Here is a 24,283-nt window from a genome sequence, read left to right on the forward strand (position 1 = left end):
TGTTTTCAGAGAAATATAGCTGGAGATTCATATGTAAGAGTATATTTTATTTCGTTATTCACCTTAGGGAAGCGAGCTCGTCATTTGGTGACTGGCGCCTGGCTCATCTCAGCCCTCTTCTCGCTGCCCATCCTTGTGCTGTACGAGGAGAAGCTCATCCAGGGTCATCCGCAGTGCTGGATAGAGCTGGGCTCTCCCATGGCCTGGCAGGTGTACATGAGCCTCGTCTCCGCCACACTTTTCGCTTTTCCCGCTCTGATCATCTCCGCATGCTATGCGATTATAGTCAAGACAATTTGGGCCAAGGGCTCTATATTTGTCCCCACAGGTATTCATCTACTTTAAGTCCTAGCGGAACTCGAATTTAATTGCATGTTCCTTTCAGAGCGAGCTGGTTTTGGTTCGGCTCCTGCAAGACGAGCCAGCTCCAGGGGCATCATTCCACGGGCCAAGGTCAAGACAGTGAAGATGACCCTGACCATTGTGTTTGTGTTTATCATCTGCTGGTCGCCGTACATCATCTTCGATTTGCTGCAGGTCTTTGGCCAGATACCACACTCGCAGACAAACATCGCCATCGCCACCTTCATCCAGAGCCTGGCTCCCTTAAACTCGGCGGCCAATCCCCTGATCTACTGTCTGTTCTCCTCGCAGGTCTTTCGCACACTGAGGTAAGGTCTATTATACTATATACTCGTATGTGCACTTAGAACTATGAAATGCATGTGCGGTGTGATAGTGCCGATAATCTTGGACCTAGAATGCTATATAAATATTTAGAAATATGGCTTTATTCATTTTCCTCTGCTTTATCTTTTATTTATTGCCTTTTCCTCTTACGTTCTCCCCTCGCAGTCGGTTTCCACCCTTCAAATGGTTCACCTGCTGTTGCAAGTCATATCGTAACAACTCGCAGCAGAACCGTTGCCACACGGTGGGGCGCCGACTGCACAACAGCTGCGACTCGATGAGGACGCTGACCACCTCTCTGACGGTGTCGCGACGCTCCACCAACAAGACGAATGCCCGGGTGGTAATCTGCGAGCGACCCAGCAAGGTGGTGACCGTGCCGGCCATGTCGGAGGTATGATAGCTGGCGCACACGACCCGCAAGCGTTCAACGTTTGCGGTCCACGGGCCCACATCCTTCAGCGATGCGGAGTTCCTCTAGAATGGTAAAGGACTGCGACTGCACGAGAGGCTTAGACAATAAGTTCGATAGTTGTACTAGGCATAGTGAAAGCCAAATCTAAACTGTACGTATAAGTATGCCAAGTCTACGCTACGAATTTCAAACATTTAATATTACGAGTACTCTATGTATTTACTATATGCATTTTCGATCTAATAATAGGTATCTACTCATTATCTAGTACTTACTTTACTGGCGTTTGTGTAACTTTTAATTAACGCTAAGCTGAAGCTGAAATTTGGAAAGATAAACGAGTTTCTGAGTGTCTCTAAACGATTAAGCTGAAATGCCTTGAAAATATATTTTTATTTAGGAATATTTTGTATCGTTCCACGAGTATTCTCTAGAATTTTCATTCAACACTCATACTACTCATACTTCTAAGAGGAAGTTCGAAATATCAGAAATAGTATCATTTTGAGTGAAATTAAGTACTCCCTTAGCTAATTTCAGACACTCTCCTATTTGTATTCTATTAAACAGACTGATGATTTATTTGTGTTGGCAGGAAAATCTCATGATTTCATTTCTTTTCAGGCCTAACTAGCAGTTAAGGCCATTAAAATTCCATCTCATCCCCTGTACATATAGTATTTATACTTATACAGAACATGTGCAAGCATCTGAAACCAAATTCTATTAGGCATAAGTAGGTCCTAAGAGTTAATAGAGCATAAAGTTGTAGTCAATTTGGTTTAAGCTAATATTTATTTCATAATTATGTGTAGAAAGCAGAATAAAGGCCACAAATTCTCACAAATGTCACAATGTGTCCCTCTCTTGCGTTTTCATTCATTTTGGCACGCGCTGGAAAATCTCCTTCGGTGCGCCCCAGCGCACAATGGGCACAAGGACGACCAGGATGATGGGGCCTGCGGCTCATTTTTGCTCTCACTTCATTTATAATTGTTGTGATGATGGGAAATTTGTCTGTGGCCTCGGCTGACGTCACCAGAGAAAGTCAACAGAGCAAACAAATTGAGCGACAAACCCAACAGACAATGAAAACATATTGGTTTCTGCGGCCCAACAAACAGCCAGAGGTATTATTGTCTCAATAAATAGAAAATATACGAGTGCTATGCAAAGTTCGAACAGAGAATCACGCAAATACGTAGATACATTTATGTATACTCGTATATGCAACTTTGTAGAGATATTCTGTTTGTATTTGCCTCATGACTGGTTAAGTCCTTTTCATTTCACCCTCTTTAAATATGGTCTCCCCTTTTCCTGATTTTTAATAGCAGTGAAATATGTATACAGTCCGGTAGATGAGGCCTCCATACTATAGGCCTCCTGATGAGGAAAAATAAATTGATAAAAGTGTATAGCAACATTTGCGCTGGGGAATGCGCTTCATTGGACGCGGCCAGCGGAGAAAATTCTATTAAGGAACTCACTGAGGACTGCCGCTGACTGTCGAGCAATTTTGCAATTATAATTTTCTATAACTTATTTGTGACCCTCTAAGTTGTAAACTTACAAACAAGAAATGGACAATAACTTTGGTTGTTGATTGATTCAATTTTAGCATAAAGTGTTTTGAAAGCATTGACTTACATTATTTTAATTATCAATTTATTTTTGACAAGATGTCAGATTATAGTTACAGGATATACATATACCTAATAGAAATTCACAACTAGAATAAAAACAGAAGAAATAGCTACTATCAGAAATGAAGAAATACTGTCTCCAAATTGTAAAGACTTCGTTTCACAGGACCCATACGTAACACATTGTAGTAGGCTCACGTACCGATAGTGCCATCTCTAGTTCAGTAAAAAACTAACCTTGTTACTAAAGAAAGGTGGAAATTAGAATACCAAATCTTGTATTCCCAATATGTATGGATATATATACAATATGGATGTTCCTGCGCCATTACAATGGAGGACTTTTAAAAAATGAGACCTAAGACCTAGCTCCAACTTACACTTGCCCTATCTAAATCCAGCTTGACTGATCACTCATTTATTTTGTTTGGTGTTACCTTTCATATTTTAAAAATAATACTAAAACCCAATATGAAAATTTGATGAAAAATCGATGAAAGTGACAACCGCATACAGATATATATAAATTTTCGTCAAGAAGTCATGTTTCCAAATTACTGCTTTACCAAATCAACCACACAGCACGGTTTCGACATTCTGAAGCGATCCTACACGGCCAAAGATGGCTACAAACGCGGTCCATCGCGCCGGCCATCGGAGCGTTCAGCAAGCTCTGCCAGGAATTTGACACCTCGCTTGGGAATGCGCTACGCGGACGTGTCAGGACCGGAATATCTAGGAAGATCCAACGTCAAGCATTCCAAGCGAAAACAGACACGGTCGAGCAGCATCAAAAATATGGCCTATAAGCCCCCATCAGCTCTTAAGCCGACTGCGCCACCACGAAACGTGGCCTTTCGACTGCCTGCCGTGGTATGTGTGAGCAAAGATTCGATGGCGGGCACAAAAAGTCCTGTACGCATATCGGCAGGCGACGACAAGACCGGACAACGCCATTGCGATCGCGATCGCGATCGACACCCAGAAATGACCCACGATCCGAATCAGGAGCTACAGGAATCCTTTGCGGACTTCTTTAGCATCATTCACGACAATGTCCTGGAGACGGTTCAGGGAGCCGTGGAAAAAATGGTGTCCAAGTGCTTTGAGGAGTCCATATCAAAGATGGAGCGACTGTCGTCGGAGATGCAGCTTCAGGAGAAGTTGCTGAACAAAATGTTTCGTGATATCAATGCCAGTAAGTTTTTGACTATGCAATATCACAACCAAAATATTCACTGTAGCCCCGCAGAAATCGACGATCAGAACGAGACGAGCTTGAACCAGTTCAAGTTCATCACCCAAATGCTAATCGACAACCAAACCGTGCACTATAGAGCCCTCAACCAAGCCAAGTTGGACAGACGGCGCCACCACGCCGAACGAGATTATGAGAGGGAGCGAGAGCGGGAACGGGAACGGGAACGTAGAAAAAGGCGATCGACAGGGGGAAACGATGAAAACGAACCCACTATGAGAGGGCCACAGCATCAGTTGTGGCAGCAACAAGACCCCCACATATACCACACCGAAATGCGTCAGCCCTGCATGGAGGAGGAATGCAAGAAATGCCGACCATCGCCATCTGAGCCATCATCGATGCCACGCCTCCAGAATAGAACACCCGCCTCCAGCATGCCTAATCTGTCGAAGCAAGCCCTATCCGGTATCGGCAGTAACCGTGCTGTGCAACCCGAAGTCCAATCATTAAAGTCAAGGCACCACAGGCCCTCCAGCAGAAATCGTGCCTCTTGTCAGGAACCCTCTCAGATTTCCCGCCCAGTCCTGGCCTATCCGCCGTGCTTCCGTAGCAATCCAACTCCACGTCGTCGTGTCAATGGTGGTTCCAGCGTAGAAAATCTGCAAAAAAGATAGTATTTTGTCCATATTTAAGTTCAAAGCTCATCTGCGATGGCAGCCAGTTGTATGGCAAGAGACGGAATCAGAAAACGATTCGTATTCCTCTCTTGACATACAACTTTCTGCCATTGTTTGTACTAAAATCATCCCAAAATTATAAAGATATATTATAAATTGTTGCAGAGCTCCTTTCTAAAGAGTTGCGAAACCCTTTCAAAACGTCAAGGCAATTCGCTTTCCATAGATTTAGAGATGTTTACATTCCATTGCATTTAAGAAAAGACAACCTTTGATCTTTTATTCATCTGAATGACAAAAATATATTTAGTAAGTGACCACAAAGGGACACGCAAAAAGGAAATAAGTGCTCTCTGGGGTGCTTTAAGGGGAGCCTGTATAGAGAAGTTAGACGCTTCGGCTAGGCATCATTTTTCTTGAGGGAGTTTTAGAACCTATGTATTATACTTCTATGGCTGCACAACCCACATCTCATCGCTGGATTCATTAGCACTATATCGCTCCCCATACACGGGGCGAGCGTCCACATAAACAATGTCTTTAAAGTTGCTGGAAATCGCGGCCATGGTGGGATGATCCATGATCAAGCAGCTGTCTTTATGGTTATCCAACATATTGGGTACATCGATAAACTTGGACATACGAATGGGCTTGAGCAAATTGCGGTTCTCGCCACACACGCCGCGCTCATGCGCGTAGACATATAAGCGAACTTTCACATCCCGGGGGAGCTTGTCATGGCTCATCAGCCAAAATACGTAGAGCTGATTTTCGTCAACAGGTTGTGGCTCCGTTTCAGGAAAGTGCACTGGACCAGCCCGTGGATAAATTGAATCGGATGTTACATCAGTCTTCTCTTCATCATCCAGATCGGGGTTCGGTTCCACCTTCACTTCCTTTTTGTCTATAATTTCCGGAAGATATTCGGTATTATGGAAATCCACAGCATCCGACAAAGAGAACGCAGTGCGAGGTGTGTCCAACTCGTTTTCATGGAATTCATCGCTTTCAATGGTTTCACGTACCAGTGCACTCTTGTCGATCTTGGCGAACATCACAGTGACTAATAGGTGCTCCGCAAAGTAAAGTTCACGCGTTGGCAAACCCAAATTTCGGATGTACCGGGGGCGGTGCGATTTAGTTTTGTGCTTTCCGTCCAGTATGGCCAACATGCAAATGCAGTAGTTCAGTCGGGGGGGATAGCAGACCGGGGAGAACAGGCAGATCATGCGGTCGCCCATCCAGATCTCTTCCATGCGGCGGCAGTGGTTGGTGAGGAAATGTGACATCACGATACTCGGGCTCAGATCTTGTCCACAGCCTTGAATGGGGCAAGGAAAGCTACAGGGAATTAAAGTCTCTGAAAAGCTCTTGCTAATATACCGGCGCAGACCGACACTGACGTTGTTGATGGCATGGAAATCGGGTCGCGGAAGCTGCTGGTTAACATAAAACTCGCTGAAAGAGTCGCTGTTTGGGGTGCGGATGCACAGCCCCTGAGTCTCGGCCTGAGTGGCCCGCTCGTTACCGGTTTGCAAGGGCTCCTCCAAGATGGTTTTCAGGCGGCCCTCGTGTATCCAAGACCATTTATACAATTCAAAGCTGTTGATCGTGTCTCCGAGCGGACGCTTACGCTGCTCCAACATGAACACCTCCACCACGTGCACGGCGAAGCGGCAACGGAGTAGAGTGCGACTGAGAATGTCCATTTTCCTGTTTATGGCGTAGTTGTAGAGGACGCGAAAGTATGCGCAGACCATATATTTGGCCATGTCCTCAGTCACTGGGATACTCTGCGAAATGCGGTCACTATACGTAAACTCCTGGATCATCATGTCCAGCTGCTCATCGGACGACTGTATCACCTCTTCTAGAGGTGCCTCCAGAAGCCAAAATATAGGGTAAAAGCCTTCTAATAGGTACCACTGGAAGATCAACTCGTCACGAACTGGGCAGCGGTGGTGATAGAATCTCTCCATGCAGCCCAGAATTCGATCATGCAAACCCACCAGTGTAGGCTGGTGGTAGGCCACGGTCCACAGGATCTTTATCGATACCTCGTCCAACTCAAAATAGCTCCGAAAGTCGCCTTCCCGTGGTATCTTCTGGCCCTTGAACCTCGCTGGCCGTTTCCCTTCCCACATACTTGATCTGTCCGTATCCGCCTCGGTTCGCATAGCGGAAACACCTGAGTTCCAGCTCATCGCACCGTCGATGCCTCCAATGGACTCGAACGATTGGGACGACATCGATTGTGGTGTGAATCTTCCATCGGTCCATGTATCTGGAAGCTTCGAGAGATCACCCAAGACGCTCCTTCTTGGCCGACCGCTCTGACCATCTGTTGGCTCGAACTGAAGTTCCAATTCATCGCCCGAACAACTCTGTCTATTCTTACACCCAGCGGCGTTGTAAAGAATGGGTCCCACCGGCTTGTCGGGCATCGCTGGCGTCGGTATTCGCGACTTCAACGGCATCAGGTGACGGGTCATCAGTTGGTTCTTCAACAGTTCTCCCGTCAGAGTATTAATGTCCTCCTTGCTCGTTAACCGGTCTCCCTTTAGTGAAGAAGAGTCCTCCTGGCTGACGCTTGCAGACAGCTGATAAGAGCGGCCAGGTACTCTGTATAATGTCATATAGGACGATGAGGGGGTTGCAGAAGTATGTTCTGCAGAGGGCATTGACTGGGTATTGCATCTTTGGTAAGTGTCCTTGTGTTTAGGATTTGCTGTGATGTTCTTAGGTTTATCCTCGGATTGCTCTTTATGGTGGTCCTCGGTCTCCACCATCACTAGGACCCTGACCCGCTTAATTTTTAACTTATCCTTCAAGTCAGCTGCTCTTCCCTCCTGCTCTGAAATTTCGTTCATGCCTATGGGCACAGACGTACCTGGTGGGGGCGATGGTTGGCGTGACAGAGGAGGACCTGTGAAGGAGAGATATAGCGGAGATCCCGTAGGCTTTCTAGCAGGCCACTTACACTCCACAAAAGACTGGCGTGGCATCTCCAAGCTGCTGCTTGACGGATAGACCGGGGTCGATTCCGTGGACAAGGGATCAGATGAAGCCAAGCTCACCGAAGATGGTGGGGTGATGCTCATGGTTGTACATATGTCCATTGGACGGTTGCGTTTTATGCTTAAATCGTATGGCATTGGATCTTCGGGTGTCATCCTCTCGTCCGGGGAGCTGGAACCTTGAAGCGAATTTATTTGATATTACGCACATTCTTTTAATAGAAACCATATAGGCCTTACCTTTGCGAATAGGAGAACTGGCGTCACTTTTTGAACACAGGAGCCTTGAAGATCCCTGATCGTGATTGTAGCTGTCGCGGCAGCACTTACCCTCGTCACTATCGGATGATCCAAACATAGAGTAGTCGCTGCTGCCACTATCGGGTGATCCAAGCAAAGAGTAGTCGCTGTCTAATGATCCAAGCCACATTTTGGGATCAGCACTGGCTGTGTTGTTTGTCTCTGATGAGTTCTTCTCAGTATTGTCGATGCGGCGTTGGATTGACTTCGAAGGGGGATCGTTGCGATTGCCCTCCGAGTCAAGACGTGAGGCCTGCCCATGATACCGATCGAGGTGTTCCATGCCGAGCTCGCAATACGTATCCAAGTCGATAAACAGTTCGACGCTTTACGTTCTGCGCCTTAACTTTTTTTCTTTACTAAAATGCCAAAAATAGTTTTGATAGATTTTTACGTTTTATATTCAGCTATGCCTGGCTGATTGGGTTCTTTCGAAGTAATTTTCCAGGACTACTAGGGTTCGTATTGATTGCCTTGGTCATCTTTTTCAAATTCTCTTTTTTCCTCTTCTTGGTCTTGGGCACTGCTCCAATGGCACTCTCCATATAGTGGACGAGGACTCCTTCGGCTCAGCAATAAGATTTCGACCAATGAAATTTTCGTTTTCGAAAATCGATGCTACGTATTTTGTTAGTGGATTCTGGGGACCGACTCAGAGCTAGCCGAGTAGGCGAAGGGTAGCCCAAAAGACAATTGTCAATTGCAATTGAAGACCAGCGTTGGCTTGCAACTCTTCGACTAATAGCTGGGAGACGTGACCGTGGAGATTGGTACCATATCTGGGGTACTGGGGTACTAGAAGGGTATCTGTCTTTAAGGTAAAGCTAGCCAACTCTAATGTCACATCTGCATTGGGCTATGGCGAAAATGTTTATCCATGGATCGTGACTGGAGTTGTTAAAGTGTTTACAAAATGTTTAAATCTGTTATATCTACAAATCATATCCAGAAATATAAAAACCAAAAATTCCAAGAAATTTCGAACAAATTTTGAATATAATATTAAGAACCAAATACCCGGAAAAGTTAAACCTAGTTCGAGTGTACACATCCGCAATTACATAATTTATAAGTGATGCTTTCTCCAGCTTATTGTTTAGTCGATATTTTGTACTGCTGATTATAAATTATTAGTTCTCTTCTTCAGCTCCACACCCTCATAATATTTATTCTTTCGCAAATATCGTTGAACAAATGGAGCGAGAAGTTCCTCATCTACATCCTTGACATCCTGACGACCGAATATGAATGTGGCCAGGTTCGCGATGATAATTGTGAGCGATGCACCCAACAAGGCGTATAACAAAAACGAAACGTGGTACACAGAGGATCCACTGTGATGCTCCCTGAATAAAGGCAATCGAAATAGTTACACAGAACTTGTCGTTTATAGTCAAGACTTACTGTTCCGATGTAGAGTTGAGGTATCGATTCATATCAAACTCATAGTCGCAATTCTCAACGGAGACAGGTAGTTTTTTGTGTCTGAAGGATCCTGTGACATTGGCGATCTGAGCGTTGACAGCTATCCAGGCCATGGTTAAAAATGCACAAATGCTTCCCACAAAGGTGCTCTGCAAAAAAGCCAAAAGCCAATTATGAAAGAAGTTAAATAAGGAGCTTTCTTCTTACCTTTTCGCCCACCCAAGGCATTAGCATCCCAACCGTGAAAACGCCCAACATGGGCCCGTACAAGCTCGACTGGAGTGTTGCCGACAACTGCAGCACCATGCCCAGTTTCTCCACCACATAGACCATAAAAATAGAGCTAATTCCAAAGATGATCACCACCAAACGCATTGTCAGAGCCACATGGCTCTCTTTCATCGATTTTCCCATCTTTGGGCGTACAAAGTCCTCCAGGATAACGGCGGACAAAGAGTTCAGCAACGTGGAAAGCGAGCTCAAGGCTGCGCTAAAGACGGCCGAAACGAAAAGTCCTGGCAGGCCAGGAACAACACCCAAGACGCGCATCACCAGCAGAGGTACCAGCTGATCCCGACGTCCAGCCAGCTAAATGAAATAACAGTTTTACAAAAAACATACTCGCTGATGTACAGAATTTGTCTTAGTTAAAATATCGCTTCCTTCTCCTTACAACAGTAACTTAATGAGTACTACTTACACCTGTTGACATGGGATCGCAGTCGTAGTAGGTGGCATAGCACACCAAACCGATATAGATACAGCCACAGTAGAGCAGAATCAGACCAATGGTAAAGGTGTAAAGGGTTTGTTTGATGTGCTTCAGTGATGGCAGAGACATGAAACGCTGCACTGTGGCCTGATTGATGGAAGTGCTCTGAAGCTTGAAGATTACACCGCCCACAAACACAGAGAATACACTCAGCCGAACGGTGGGATCCATAGTCCAACTGGAGTTTTAAAGAAATGTTAAATGAGAATGTATCTCTATGCTGATGGAGGATCATCTTACTCTGGCGTATTGAGACGTCCACCTTCCTGATTGCGCCGCCAGACAACACCGAATCCACCCAAATCCAAAGTTCCTTTTATCATGATAACAATCAGGGATCCATACATGATCACGCTCTGTACCACATCGGTGTAGACAACGCCCTTGAGGCCACCCACACAGGTGTAAAAGGTGCAAATGACGATCACAATGGGTGTGATGGTGTGAATCCCAATTCCAGTCACCTGGTTGAAGGTAAGGGCCGGAACGTAGACAGCTATGGGTAGCCACACAATCTAAAAAGATAGATAATCAGTTAATGGATATTCAACTGAAAATCCTAGTGTGATCATCTTACCGCTTTCAGCACGAAAAGGGCTGCCCCAAACAAACGCATTCGCCTGCTGAAACGTCTCTCAAAGTACTGAAAGAATGAGTATGTATAAGTATGTATATTGGTTCGCCAGATCTAAAAAAAACTCTGATTCTGGTGGAAAGGCACAGGCAGGAATAGCTAAAAGAGTCAAGCTTCAGCATTCGGTTAGGTGTGGGTACAAAACAATTCTTACATCTAAGAAAAACTACAAAGATGCAATGCATTAGTTGATAGAATACACATTTATTGCGATATCTTAATAAAAGATGACTACTTCTAGGACTTTTCAGGCAGATCCAGTTTTGGTTGAGTCACAGATTCATGGAGTGCCAGCTCCGTTTTATCACCACAGGCCACACTCTCGTATTCGCCGTACCAGAATTTGCGCAGGACAGGGCTAACCAGTTCCTTATCCACCAGCCGAGGATCCTGCCGCCCAAAGTATAGGGTGGCCAAGAGCGATCCGACTAAGGTGCCCACAGATCCAACTGTAGTGTACCACAAAAACGAGATCTCATGGATACTAAAGCTCTTGTCTTCAGCTGGGGTTCTGTGATGGAAAAAAGGATAACATTAAGATATTTTCCTGCTTGGCTTCGCCCACTTGGGACAATATACATACGCCATTGTAGTGGCATTCCAGTTGTCAGGCAGATCGAAAAGATAGTCGCAATCCTCCACAGAGACGGGCTTCGTGGGCGACGTCATTTGGCCAGTAAATATGGCGATTTGAGCTCTTACCACAATATAGGCTGTGAAGGTTGAGGCACACGAAATGCCAGTGAGGAGACTCTTCAATGGGGAGGGTTAATTGTCATAAAATACAAAAAAAAATCCATTGTAAATCAAACCTCGGTTTTTACAAATGGCAGAAGCATTCCCACACTGAAAGCTCCCAGGAGGGGACCGCAAGTAATGGCAGCCACTGTCGAGGACAACTGCATGACCAGACCAAGTTTCTCCACAATTGGAACACTGGCCATTGACAGTAGACCAAAGGCCACAACCACACCCCTCAGCACGAAGGCGGTTTGACGCTCGGTCAGGGGCTTCTTGCGGAACGGTTCTATGAAGTCCGTCAGAATCACACCCGACAGGGAGTTGAGTGCCGTGGAAAGTGAACTAAGAGCAGCACTAAACACTCCAGCCACAAAGAGCCCCACCAGGCCGGGAAAAGTCCCAACACTTTTCATCACATACAGAGGGATAACTTGATCCTTTGCACGGGCCAACTGCAAGATAGATATAGTATTACAAATTATAATTTCTTATAATGATCTACTTACACCAGTAGTAATGGGATCGCAGTGATAGAATTCAGCAAATGCCAGCATTCCAATATAAACGCACATCAATAGGACAATCATAAAGCCAGTTAACGATAATAGTATTGCTTGTTTCACTGCTCTGAAGTTTGGCAAGGTAAGATATCTCTGCACAATGCTCTGGTTGATGCCATTTGCCTGGAGCTTGAAGAAAGCCCCACCGATGAACAAAGCAAGGACACCCATTCGCACAGTAGGATCTAAGGTCATGCTGAAGAAGATTCATTCATTAAGCATGGCAATCCTATAAGCATGAAGATTGAGACCTTAAAAATAAACTTACTCTGGACCAACCAACCGGTCGAACTGGCGATTCCGGTCGAGCACAACATTCAAGCCACCCAAGTCCAAGGTGCCCTTGACGATGACAAAGGCCATGGAACCTATCATCACAATGCCCTGAATCACATCTGTCCATACGACGCCCTTTATGCCGCCCTAAAAACCATAAGGTTTTTTAATTCATCTCAGGAGAAACTTATGTGAGAGCGAGGTTTTTGGGTACTTACAACACTGGTATATAAAATGCATACCATACTGGTCATGGGAACAATCTTGCTAACACTTATCCCAGAAACTGTAGAACAAGGAAAAGATGAAGATATACTCGCATAACAAGCCAGGATTAAGACGGGATTAACGTACCTTGGTTTAAAGTCAGGGCCGGAACATAAATGCATATGGGCTGCCAAAGTATCTGAGATATAAAAATGATTAGTTTTGAGAGAACAATCAAGCCAGAACTTCTACTCACATTCATCACAACAAAAAGACAGGATCCAAAGATGCGGATACGCCTGTCGAAACGTCTTTCGAAATACTACAATAAATAGATCAAACAGAAAGCAGAACATAGATTATTTTGATGAATGCGTATTTACAGGGTGGACTGATAAAGTGATATATGCATGCTTGGACAAAACACTGCCAAATAAAAGTCGTTTAGGCAGAGGGAAATAGTATATCTTTATTTGTCAAACTTAAGAATCATTTACAGTGTCAGCATCGCAATCCTAGCGCTTAAACAGATCCTGCATATTCACGGCCTGGCAGTTTTTGTTGGGCAGGAATCGACGCATGCAGGGCGTGATCAAGGCGGGATCCATTTGAGACAGGTCCTCCCAGCCAAAAAACAGGCTAGCCAGCAGAGAAAAAACTGTGCAAATGACCCCGCCAAAAGCGGTGTACCAGAAAAAGGATAAGTGGTAAAGATTACGCTCCGAAGGACTGGAATAGATGGAGAAATATCGATGTTAAAGATGAACCCATAGAGATCCTATACTTACCTGTAATCATGGATGGCCTGAAAGACAGTGGCGTTATCGAAGCTGTAATCACAGCCCTCGACTGAAACGGGCATCTTGGGATAACGAATCTCGCCATTCATTTTCCCCAGCTGAGCCTTCACACATATCCAGCCCAGGGCCAGGAAGGAAACAAGGCTGCCCACCATGACACTCTGGCAAGGAACCCATTCAAATGAAGGAAAAATTGTATTATATATCAGAGGATAACTCACCTTTCCTTTGACCCATGGCAGACCCACGCCCATGCAATAAATGCCCAAAAGTGGACCCATTGTCACGGCCGATGTGGTTGTGACCAGCGGAATGACATTTCCCAGCTTCTCCACGATGTTAACCATCCCGATGCATGAGAAGCCAAAGCCAACGACAATTGCACGCAGCCAAAACGCAGTCTGGCGCTCAGTTAGGGGTTTCCTCAGCAAGGGTCGCACAATATCTTGAGTGACCACACAAGCCAATGAATTGAGACCCGTAGAAAGGGAACTAAGGGCTGCACTGAAGACCCCGGCAACAAAAAGTCCGGGCAAACCCGGCCACGATCCTAGAGTACGCATCATCAGTAGCGAAGGGAGCTGATCACTAGCCTTGGCCAGCTAGATAGATATGCAATAGAATATTACGGAACATTATTTTAAGAGTACTCTGATAGCGAGTGGGATTACCTTTGTGCTAATGGGATCACAGTCATGGTAGACGGCATAGGACACCAAGCCCATGTAGCAGCAACAGCTCAAGAGGAATATTAAGAGCAAGGTAAAAACTAGCATGCAACGCTTCGCATGCTCATAGCTGGGCAAGGAGAGGAAGCGCTGAATAGAGACTTGATTGACATCCGAGGATTGCATCTTGTGAAGAGTGCCGCCCACAATCACAGATAACATGGACAATCGCACGGTGGGATCCCATGTCCATCTAAGCTTAGGAACTAAACGATTAAGTGGAAAACCCTGCATCAATATGGTGCAATACTGACTCTGGCACATTAAGACGTCCGCTGTCCTCGTTGCGTTGCAGAACAACAGGCAGTCCGCCCACATCGTAGGTGCCCTTGATGCACACCGCCAAAATGGAGCCGAACATCACGAAACTCTGTATGACATCTGTCCAAATGACGGCCTTCAATCCACCCTGAAATGACAAAGACTTCGAGTTGCCTCCACACTGACAAAATGGTAGCAAGATTTAATTGGACCTCACCACACACGTGTAGAAGATGCAGATGATGCACACAATGGGCATGATTACATATATGCCAGTGCCGGTTACTGGATGCAATATACCAATAATTCCGCATACGAACGAGTAAACATATATACGTTTATGAATAGACAATGGGTTCTTAGGCATGCTGATGCACTAGAAAAATAACACTCACCCTGGTTATAGGTGATAGCCGGGACGTAAATGGCTACAGGCAACCAGAGCATCTGCGGGAGAAAGCGGACATAGTTTGAGACTTGGTTAAAATAAATGTTGGGCTGAAGTACTTACCGTGCCTACTATGAAGAGTATGGCTCCGAAATTGCGTATGCCAGCACCATAGCGATATTGAAAATACTAAAGTGTTTCAAGGGTTTTGGTCAGTTTTAATCGCTTGAAGGATTTAACTATTTGAAATAGTATTCAATAAGACAGACTTTAGTATCATGCACAACCATACAGATGCAAGATTAGTTACAAGTCAGACTTAAGAAAAAAAATAGTAGTTCAGGCAAAAGTAAAACTGCATCTTTATTGTTTTAGCTTAAGAATTTATTTCGGTCTCCGCATGGCATTCCTTGCGCTTAAAAAGATCCTGCATTTTGACGGCTTGGTAGTTTTTGTTGGGCAGGAATCGACGCATGCAGGTCGTGATCAAGGCGGGATCCATTTGAGACAAGTCCTCCCAGCCAAAAAACAGGCTAGCCAGCAGAGAAAAAACTGTGCAAATGACCCCGCCAAAAGCGGTGTACCAGAAAAAGGATAAGTGGTAAAGATTACGATCCGAAGGACTAGAATAGATGGAGAAATATCGATGTTAAAGATGAACCCATAGAGATCCTATACTTACCTGTACTCATAGATAGCCTGAAAGACAGTGGCGTTGTCGAAGGTGTAATCACAGCCCTCGACCGAAACGGGCATCTTGGGATAACGAATCTCGCCATTCATTTGACCTAGTTGTGCGTTGATACATATCCAGGCCAGGACCAGGAAGGAAACCAGGCTACCCACCATGACACTCTGGAAAAAAACAATTCAAATCGAGGTTCAGTTAAATGATATTTCAGGGGACAACTCACCTTTCCCTTGACCCATGGCAGTCCCACGCCCATGCCATAAATGCCTAAAAGTGGACCCATTGATACAGCGCCTACGGTTGTAGCAAGTGGAACCACATTTCCCAGCTTTTCGACGATCTTAACCATCCCAATGCATGAAAAACCAAAGCCAACGACTATCCCACGCAGCCAAAACGCAGTCTGGCGCTCCGTCAAGGGTTTCTTTAGCAAGGGTTGGACAATATCCTGTGTAAGAACACATGCCAAGGAATTGAGGCCCGTCGAAAGGGAACTAAGGGCTGCACTGAAGACCCCGGCAACAAAGAGTCCTGGCAGACCCGGCATCGATCCTAGAGTACGCATCATCAGCAGCGAAGGAAGCTGATCACTAGCCTTGGCCAGCTGTTCAAAGAGTTTAGAAGTAAAAGAATAATATACTTAAACGAGTGGGAAAGTTTTGTGCCGCAGCACCTAAGCTTTGAGAGGATCTTATTTGAAAATGATTGATTACCTTTGTGCTAATGGGATCACATTCATGGTAGACGGCATAGGACACCAATCCCATGTAGCAGCAACAGCTCAAGAGGAATATCAAGAGCAGTGTAAAAACTTGCATGCAACGCTTCGCATGCTCATAGCTGGGCAAGGAGAGGAAGCGCTGAATGGAGATCTGATTTACATCCGAGGATTGTATCTTATGAAGAGTTCCGCCCACAATTACAGACAACATGGACAATCGCACGGTGGGATCCCATGTCCATCTAAGAGGAGGAAAATTCTTTTAGCGGAAAACTGCCAATCAATATCGCCCATGACTTACTCCGGGGCATTGAGACGTCCACTTTCTTCGTTGCGTTGCAGAACAACCGCCAGTCCGCCCACATCGTAGGTGCCCTTGATGCACACCACCAAAATAGAGCCGAACATCACGAAACTCTGTATTACATCTGACCAAATGACGGCCTTCAGTCCGCCCTGAAATGACAAAGACTTCGAGTTGCCTCCGCACTGACAAAATGGCAGCAAGATTTAATTAGACCTCACCACACACGTGTAGAAGGTGCAGATGATGCACACAATGGGCGTGATTACATATATGCCAGTGCCGGTTACTGAATGCAATATACCAATAATTCCGCATACCAACGAGTGTACATATATGGGTGGATAGACGGAGGAGTAATGAGAATAGTAGGGTACATGACAAAATTAAACTCACCCTGGCTATAGGTGATAGCCGGGATATACATGCATAGTGGCAGCCAGATTGTCTGTGGGAGAGAGAGGGCGGATAGTGTGAAACTAGTGTCAAATAAATGCTGGAGTGAAGTGCTTACCGTGTCCACTATGAAGAGCACTGCACCCAAATTGCGTATGCCAGCACCGTAGCGCAATTGAAAGTACTAAAGTGATTAAAATGATTGGTTTAGTTTCGATCGATTCACTAAGACAGAAGTTAGTTTCAAAATATAGTTTATCTAAGAGAATTGAAATATCTTCCTTCTTAATAGTAAATTTTATTAACAAGTACATGGCAAAAGATAGCTCTAACATTTATCATTGAAATTCGTTAAGGTATTCTCTTCCAGCTGAACGGTGGCATAGTTGGTCTTATAGAATCTCCGGATGCAGGGGGACAGCAGGTCGGGGTCCACATCTTTGGGGTCATTGCGGCCAAAGAAGAAGCCTGACAGCTGGGCAACCACCACAGCCACAGCGGATCCGATCAGGGAGTAAAACATGAAGGAAACATGATAGATCTCCTCCCCAAAACTAAGGGGCCTGTAAAAATAGTTTTTAAGGTAAAAACTCGATGATTACACAAAAGGTATAACGGAAAACTTACGCTTGCTCTGCCTTTGGAATGGTGACATTTGCTGGGGTTACCAAGGGACGCTCGAATTCGTAGGTACATCCATCGGTGCTTACCGGCTTGGTCTCCCACTGCATCTCCCCCGATGTAACAGCCATTTGGGCTGAGAGACACAGCCAGGCCATGAAGAAGAACGAGACAACGGTGCCCAACAGTGCGCTCTGGATAGACAAGAATATTTATCCTTATTTTTCTAACTCAAGCACTTCCTTGGGAATACAGACCTTTGAATTAATGCTCGGGATCAGCAGTCCCATCACAAACAGGCCCATCAGAGGACCATTGACAATCGCACCCACGGTCATGGAGAGCTGCATCACATGAGTGCCCATGCGCTCGACCACAAAGACCAGGCCAACGGACAGGACGCCTATAATGACCGTACAGAGGCGCACTGTAATAGCAACCTCATGCTCGGTCATGGGCTTCTTTCTCAACGGCTTAATGTAATCCTCCAGGAAGACAGCAGCCAGTGAATTGAGACCCGTTGACAGAGAACTAAGTGCAGCACTAAACACGCCGGCCACAAACATGCCAGGAACTCCAGGAAAGGAGCTAAGCGACTGCACCACCAGCAGAGGTACTAGCTGATCCTTTGCCACTGCCAACTGCAAGCAATTTCACCCTTCAAAAAAATGCTAAATGTATCTTTCAAACAGTTTGGTCCCACCTTAGTGGTCAGCGGATCGCAGTCGTAGTATGTGGCATAGAGCAAGAGTCCGTTGTATAGGCAAACTGCATTGAGGACAGTCAATCCGACAATGAAGATGAACGACGTCTGGGCCATCTCCTTCTTTCCGGGCAGCGAATTGTAGCGCTGTATAATGATCTGATTACAGCCCAATTGATATGCAAATTGTCCCACGTTTCCCAACATCATAGCAATCATGGACATGCGTACTTTTGGATCGAATGTCATTCTGTTTGGTAGATAAGAGGGAATGTAGAAAAATCTTTTATAGAAGTCTGTCAAAAAGTAAAACACACAAAGGCAAGTGATAATTTTATCATTGAAATCTTTAGGTTATTAAAATTTCACGTACTCCGGCCATTCGAGACGTCCGCTGTCGAAGTTGCGCTGGATAACCACACCGAGGCCGCCCACATCCATAGTGCCCTTAATGATGACAAAGAAAATGGCGAGCACCATCACAATGGTCTGGATCACATCTGTCCAGACAACGGCCTTCAGGCCACCGGCAGTTGTGTAGAATATGCAGATGACGCACACGATGGGTGTGATAACATGTATATTTATGCCGGTGACTGTAAAAATTATACAAAAGTCAACACTTTCCGCAGACAAGTACTTTCTCTAGGAGTATCTCGCACTCCGTGAATGCATTTGTCAATTGAAAGCCCTCTTACCTTGATTAAAGGCCAGGGCAGGCACAAAGATGACAATGGGCAGCCAGATCAGCTATTGAAAGAAGATTCAAAAGAAGTTAAGTCAATACAAAAGGCTATTTCCGGAGCACTTGGAAGATTCTTTTAACTATTCTTTTCTTTTTTAGTTCAAAATTGTATTCAACTTACGTTTGAGCAGGTGAAGAGGGCGGATCCCAGCAGGCGAACCGATTTGTTAAAGCGCATCTCGAAGTACTGTAAATATTTTTTTTCCATTGGTTCTTCGGCATTTGGTTAACACAATAAACATTGCCCACCCACACGGACACGGACACGTACACGTACACGCACAAGTACACGGACACATAGAATGTGGCTGTGCGGCTACGTCGCGCATACATAATCGAATATTACTCATACGCCATGTTGCCAGTACTAACTTATAAACTACTACGACTACCAGAAGCCAGAAACCAGAAACCAGCTACCAGGACCAGGAACAACTACAGCAGCAACGAAATTTCCGTATGTCAGTCGAGACAATTGGTATTGTTCTGGCTTATTGCAGCTGGCATTGTGTGCCCCATACCCTCGTAGATATCGAACAACAACGGGACACCCCAACCCCCAATGTAATTGCAACGGCATGCAAATACAGAGGAGGCAAAAAACATTTTCAGCTGATTGCACGCCGGCTCTGAGTCTGACCCTTGCACTGCTTTGTTTTTATCACACAAAGAAATGCCATGGAAATACTCGTTTCCCTTAAATTTTACTTACACAATAGCATGCCATCAAATATTAGAGAAAATACAGATTTTTATGCACTCAAAAAATCGAATTAATGTGTAACATGCAGACACTAACATCTCCATCGATTCGGAGAACGTTCAGCTTACCTCATAGGTGGATGTCAGCTGCAGGTTGCAGAACACCGGCAGGAAGATGTACCACGAGATGGCGCCCGAGATGGCCAGGGTCACCAGGATGAAGGCGTACTGTGTGCCATACACATAGATTTCCGTCGAGGTGCCCAAAAGAGAAATGCCCGAGACGAAGCTGTGGAGAGAGGTAAAATATTAGTCCAGCTCAATTATGTCCAAGGCATAAAGTTGGACTAACACTAATTGACGACCGATTGATCAAGGTTTATTTTTACTCCAGCCTGAAATTTCATTTTCCTTTCGCTTAAAATAAGTTTTTAATTAAATTAAGTTCAGGCTTGACTGGCCCCGAAGCTATACGGCAAAAGTCAGCGGGAAGGTGAAAGAAATTTAAGAAGAAACTCTGCCAGCATTTACTAAGCTCATCTCTTAACAGCAAATCGATTGGATTATGACTAACAGAAATGTGGCGCAAATGGTAATCGGGCTAACATTCTGTCTGGTCCGCATTGGGCGAAAGAAAACTTTCTCTGGCTTCTCGTGCATTCCGTAATCTGATTTTAATGATTAATGTCCATAACAATCATCATTTCAATTTCGGCCACACAAAACAAATGATTTGCCAGAACAGAAAAAAAGTTGGGCAACCGAAAGAGAAATGCCATTAAAAGTTGATAACAAGCGGCGTTAAAGTATGCAGACAAACACACACCGAACACACAATCTTATGCAGGGGGCCTACTCGTATTTGAAAAATTGAAAAAAATATCCCTGCCACAAAAGAAATTTTGAGAGGACAGAAGAGAAGAAAAAATGATGCGGCATGTAATTGTGATTCAAAGCACGTTGGCCGAATTTGTTGCAAAAGGCAAACGACAACAAATAGAATGCCATAACAATAAAAGGCGCACAAAACAATTGTCAGCCGAGGCAAATGACCAAGTACTAGAGTACAACCGGTATGGTATTGTGGAGACCAGGACCTGACGGCCTGGTCATTAATGCGGCGACAACACGCCTAAGACAAAAGGGCCGCACCCTGCGAAAGGTGCTTGACCAAAACGTGTCAAAGAGTCCCCCAGTTCTACCGTCCAAGGTCACTCCGCCGAACCGCAACAGCAATAGGAATAGCAACGGCAAAGAAAAAGTAATTTTGGGCAAATTATTTGAGTTGGCGGCGGGCGTAAGTTTAAATAACTTCAATCTGGCTTAGACACAGAAAGCTGCTAAGTTGTATTTATACGCCAGATTCTCGGTACAAACTCGTATATTTACTTGGCGAAAGTTCCGCAAGCCGTTTCAATATCAGCACAATCAGCATCGCCCTGAATCCCATCATTATCAACATCATCATTATTGTCCTCATCATCGGCCATAATAGGCTTGACCCTGACAATGAATATTGTTTACGCCATCCGGGGGCTTGTAAAGAAAACTTTTAAATAAAATGTTATTCTGTTTGCCCTGGCCAAACAATTGCCGTCCAGCCAGACGACGGTCTGGTCTTTTGCTTAGATTACGTATACGCACGTTTGGTCGATGTGGAAAATTGCCGAAAATATTTAGATTGATTTGCCAGGGATAAGCCAAGCCCATTACGATAATTTGTGCAAATATTATTACTGAATTCAAGTGTATGCACATCCTCATCAATTTGAGGAGATTATCCTCTTAAAATCCCTCAAAATACATGCCTGAATTTCATATAGAATAAACCATCCAGGGAAATGCATCCCACTCAACTTTAAGGATTATCCTTTAAGAGACGTAAAGAAACAGAAGAGGCGGAATTGACTTTAGGAAAACCCATCAAATCGTAGAGCCCCGCACACATTAAACTACCTCACTCTCTATTGTTCTGGCCACGTCAAAAGCAATTAAACAGCAGTGCCACATATCCTGTTGGATATCCAGCCAGATACAACAACAATAACAACAACAAAAGCTACGTGGCCAATACCAATTTAACATTTACATATAGCCGTAACGGTAACTCACCTGGCCACTAGTGACAGCGCGACCGGAAACACTTTCATTTGACGACCGCCCACCAGGTAATCCAATGCCTCGGAGCCGCGTCGCTCCTCGACTCCGGCCGCGCCAGCCCCATCCTTGCCGGCCAGCTGTCCCTTCTTCTTTGCCTTCTGCTTCTTTTCGATGAAGCCGAAATAGACCCCGATGACGGCGCAGACCGCCAGCATGGCTATGAACACCAAATAGTCAACAACGCCAAAGTGCTGCAGTGTCTGGCTCAAATCCTGCACGCTGAGTTTCTCTTCCGGGCCGCCCATGGAGGCTGTCGTCGTGGGAGTGGATGAGGAAGTGGGCGATTGAGTGGGCGTTGAAAAGCCACTGGGGCTCGGACTGGCACTTTGGCTGGCTGCTGGAGCCGTGCTGCTAATTATGGCCTCCACTGTCTTCACAATCGCATTGGTTACTGTTGCGGCGGCGGTGGAGGTGGAGATGGTTGGAGTTGTGGTTGTGGTGGGGCCGCCCGTGGCAGTAGATGAGTCGGCTGGACTCGTGGTGGCTGACATTATTTCCTGGACCACAACTTGCTTTTATGTATTTATTTTTATTGACTTCCAGCCGCGCTCAATCGCATTGGCTTTAATGCCTTCGGATTTGATTACTTTTGTATTAGTTTGGCACTACGAATCGGTTTCGATTTTTCATTAGGAATCTATTTAGTTTTTGTAGCTCCAATTCAAGAACACTTTCAACTTCAATCGATTCACTGCTTAGCAAAAAGTTTATTTGAATCCACTTTTCTTAACTAAAATATCTTCTAAGTGAAAAAAATACTACAAATGTTATATCCGTAGATCCTTGAGTGATCCTTGACTACGATCTCACGGCGACCCGTTCTTTTTGAATCTAGACGAGAGCACACACAAGTGGTTGCTCCAAATCTCGGCTGAACACTGATCTCAATTATTCGACCCTAGTGGCGTTAGAGATCTCCAGAGATCCTATCAACCTTCCATGACAAAGCATCAGCATCACCAGCGACCGACCTCCCTCTCATAATTCACACAAATCTTGTATCGTGTGGGCTGAGGCTTTGTGTAAAGCTTTATCACCTAATTTGCCAGGGGCATGGCAGGCCCGGCGACACTCGGCGACTCAGGCCTAGAATAGACAGACAAGTGCACACCCCCCATTTGGTGCCGCGTGTACTTATGATGCGTCTGCCATTAGATCTGCCAGATCGTAAATTACTTTCTTTGTACACGGACGTGGCATGTCTGCGGCTTTAGCCCCGCCGCTCGGTAATATATATAAATGCATATACCCCCAGAGTTTGGATGGCTAAATCCCACTCTTTTGTTTAACAAAGTTTTACAACATCAAAGCGGAGTAAAATTCCATTAGAATATACGAAGCCCGGGTGCGTCACTTACGGGCGCTGTTTGGTTTTAACAAGTGGCTACTGGTTATCACAACACTGGGGAACAAGATTGAGAGAAACATATAGGTAACTGTATTAAGGATAGCCGATCCATGTAGCAGAGTGTTGCCCGAGACATTGTATTTGTCGAAGATTAAAGCCGACCATCAAGATCGGCTAAGTATTTGCTGAATGCGCCAGGCCAAGGCCAAGGCATGACTTATGCGTGATGAATACATTCGTAATTGAAATTGAATTAAATATGGGGAATATATCAACACTTTTCAGTCCATTTTGTCCATTTGAGGGCATTTTTCCGCCTAACCTTCGCAAATTGACAGCAAATTGATTTAAGCTGCGAAACAGGATGCGACTGAAATCGAATTTTAAAAATGGCCAACAGAGTTAGCTAACCGTTCAAATGCCCAAATTGGCTATATCCGACTGACAGAGCCACCGCGTGAAACTGTAGAACTGTGGCAGATCCCACTCTTGGCTGACTTTGCCCTCCAATGAAACCCAACCCAAGTGCAAAGTAAATGGAAACGTTGTCGCTCGGACTCGTACTCGCCTTCACTCGCCTCCATTTCACTTGCTGCTCCAGCTCTATTTTATTGGATTTAATGCACATTAATGGGCGGACAATGGCAAAGCTATCTGCCTCTGAATTGTGCAGCAATTTGGGTTAACTTAAAACAGTCAACTACATCCAGTCTAAGCTCCAGGCCCTGCAAACGCACTAATTGATTCTTGACAATCAATTACAACAGTTACAATAGTACGTGTACTATATATAGTCGGAGATCTGAGAGAAGGCAAGCGAAATTCAATTTGAGAAACCTAAATAATGCACACACAACGTGACTTCCACTGTTGGGAAACCTTTTGCTGAGGAAAACCTTTGGTTGGGATGTATCAAGGAAGCAAGTACAAGCAGATTAAATGATTACACAAAAACATAATTGAGTTTTCCATTAGAATTATTAAACAATTTGATCAACTTCAAGACTTTAGCCCAGTTCCAAAAGTTCGGTTTCCTTCAAAAGTTTCAACATACTATAATTAGATTTCAACGGATGCCCAGCCCCATAGTTAAAGTAGAAAAACTGCAAGTAAATGATAACAAGTGAAAATTACACCCCAAAGAAGAGACTGGA

General features: G+C 44.9%; 4 protein-coding genes and 1 long non-coding RNA gene across 12 annotated transcripts in view; 3 read left to right on the forward strand and 2 right to left on the reverse strand.

Annotated features, from left to right (window-relative positions):
• The window catches only part of CCAP-R (Crustacean cardioactive peptide receptor), a 36,989-nt gene extending 35,615 nt beyond the window's left edge, over nt 1–1,374 (forward strand). Inside the window, exons 5-7 of the mRNA XM_002137626.3 lie at nt 68–328; nt 386–671; nt 856–1,374. Of these exons, the coding sequence (XP_002137662.2) occupies nt 68–328; nt 386–671; nt 856–1,090 (782 nt within the window). The 3' untranslated portion in view covers nt 1,091–1,374. The remainder of the gene's footprint in view (nt 1–67; nt 329–385; nt 672–855) is intronic.
• Nucleotides 1,375–3,176: 1,802 nt separating this feature from the next.
• Nucleotides 3,177–4,776, forward strand: LOC4802222 (uncharacterized). Of its 2 annotated transcripts, none has more exons than XM_015182195.2 (2): nt 3,177–3,949; nt 4,018–4,219. In XM_015182195.2, the coding sequence occupies exons 1-2, from the start codon at nt 3,295–3,297 to the stop codon at nt 4,086–4,088; spliced, it is 726 nt and encodes a 241-aa protein (XP_015037681.2). In that variant the 5' UTR covers nt 3,177–3,294; the 3' UTR covers nt 4,089–4,219. The 2 variants fall into 2 exon arrangements, with proteins under 2 accessions (XP_015037681.2, XP_001359187.3); XM_001359150.4 differs by having other exon boundaries at nt 3,183–3,949; nt 4,004–4,776.
• A 114-nt stretch (nt 4,777–4,890) lies between these two features.
• On the reverse strand, nt 4,891–8,383 carry LOC6897514 (uncharacterized). Its single transcript, XM_002137627.3, has 3 exons — nt 7,887–8,383; nt 7,610–7,825; nt 4,891–7,555 (listed from the first exon to the last, which is right to left on the reverse strand). The coding sequence occupies exons 1-3, from the start codon at nt 8,227–8,229 to the stop codon at nt 5,079–5,081; spliced, it is 3,036 nt and encodes a 1,011-aa protein (XP_002137663.2). The 5' UTR covers nt 8,230–8,383; the 3' UTR covers nt 4,891–5,078.
• A 540-nt stretch (nt 8,384–8,923) lies between these two features.
• kumpel (kin of rumpel) lies at nt 8,924–22,679 on the reverse strand. Of its 7 annotated transcripts, none has more exons than XM_002137628.4 (10): nt 21,734–22,678; nt 19,751–19,910; nt 12,818–12,883; nt 12,709–12,760; nt 12,573–12,640; nt 12,347–12,501; nt 12,025–12,274; nt 11,590–11,970; nt 11,361–11,530; nt 10,962–11,288 (listed from the first exon to the last, which is right to left on the reverse strand). In XM_002137628.4, the coding sequence occupies exons 1-10, from the start codon at nt 22,270–22,272 to the stop codon at nt 11,015–11,017; spliced, it is 2,115 nt and encodes a 704-aa protein (XP_002137664.4). In that variant the 5' UTR covers nt 22,273–22,678; the 3' UTR covers nt 10,962–11,014. The 7 variants fall into 7 exon arrangements, with proteins under 7 accessions (XP_033238508.1, XP_002137664.4, XP_033238513.1 ...); XM_033382622.1 differs by lacking the exons at nt 10,962–11,288; nt 11,361–11,530; nt 11,590–11,970; ... (3 more) ...; nt 12,709–12,760; nt 12,818–12,883 and adding exons at nt 13,005–13,290; nt 13,350–13,522; nt 13,583–13,963; ... (3 more) ...; nt 16,851–16,902; nt 16,969–17,034 and having other exon boundaries at nt 21,734–22,679; XM_033382619.1 differs by lacking the exons at nt 10,962–11,288; nt 11,361–11,530; nt 11,590–11,970; ... (3 more) ...; nt 12,709–12,760; nt 12,818–12,883 and adding exons at nt 13,005–13,290; nt 15,421–15,593; nt 15,653–16,033; ... (3 more) ...; nt 16,851–16,902; nt 16,969–17,034 and having other exon boundaries at nt 21,734–22,679.
• LOC117184523 (uncharacterized) lies at nt 18,759–19,249 on the forward strand. The gene is made up of 2 exons (XR_004469926.1): nt 18,759–18,948; nt 19,019–19,249. It is a non-coding gene; the product is annotated as an uncharacterized lncRNA (long non-coding RNA).
• Nucleotides 22,680–24,283: the final 1,604 nt, after the last annotated feature.

The sequence above is a fragment of the Drosophila pseudoobscura genome, chromosome 2 (assembly GCF_009870125.1).
Source record: "Drosophila pseudoobscura strain MV-25-SWS-2005 chromosome 2, UCI_Dpse_MV25, whole genome shotgun sequence".
Lineage (NCBI taxonomy): Eukaryota > Metazoa > Arthropoda > Insecta > Diptera > Drosophilidae > Drosophila > Drosophila pseudoobscura.

What these genes read in the sequence shown, in the direction of transcription:
- LOC4802222 (XM_001359150.4), top strand. Translation starts at nt 3,295, where the DNA reads ATGTTTCCAAATTACTGCTTTACCAAATCAACCACACAGCACGGTTTC. An exon ending in GTTTCGTGATATCAATGCCA is followed by an intron (nt 3,950 to 4,003) that starts GTAAGTTTTTGA and finishes GTAGCCCCGCAG; the next exon opens with AAATCGACGATCAGAACGAG.
- LOC6897514 (XM_002137627.3), bottom strand. Translation starts at nt 8,229, where the DNA reads ATGGAACACCTCGATCGGTATCATGGGCAGGCCTCACGTCTTGACTCG. An exon ending in CAGTTCTCCTATTCGCAAAG is followed by an intron (nt 7,826 to 7,886) that starts GTAAGGCCTATA and finishes ATTCGCTTCAAG; the next exon opens with GTTCCAGCTCCCCGGACGAG. An exon ending in ACGCCAGTCTTTTGTGGAGT is followed by an intron (nt 7,556 to 7,609) that starts GTAAGTGGCCTG and finishes TCTCCTTCACAG; the next exon opens with GTCCTCCTCTGTCACGCCAA.
- kumpel (XM_002137628.4), bottom strand. Translation starts at nt 22,272, where the DNA reads ATGTCAGCCACCACGAGTCCAGCCGACTCATCTACTGCCACGGGCGGC. An exon ending in AGCTGACATCCACCTATGAG is followed by an intron (nt 12,884 to 19,750) that starts GTAAGCTGAACG and finishes TATTTATTGTAG; the next exon opens with TATTTCGAAAGACGTTTCGA. An exon ending in TGGAATGCCACTACAATGGC is followed by an intron (nt 11,289 to 11,360) that starts GTATGTATATTG and finishes TTTCCATCACAG; the next exon opens with AACCCCAGCTGAAGACAAGA.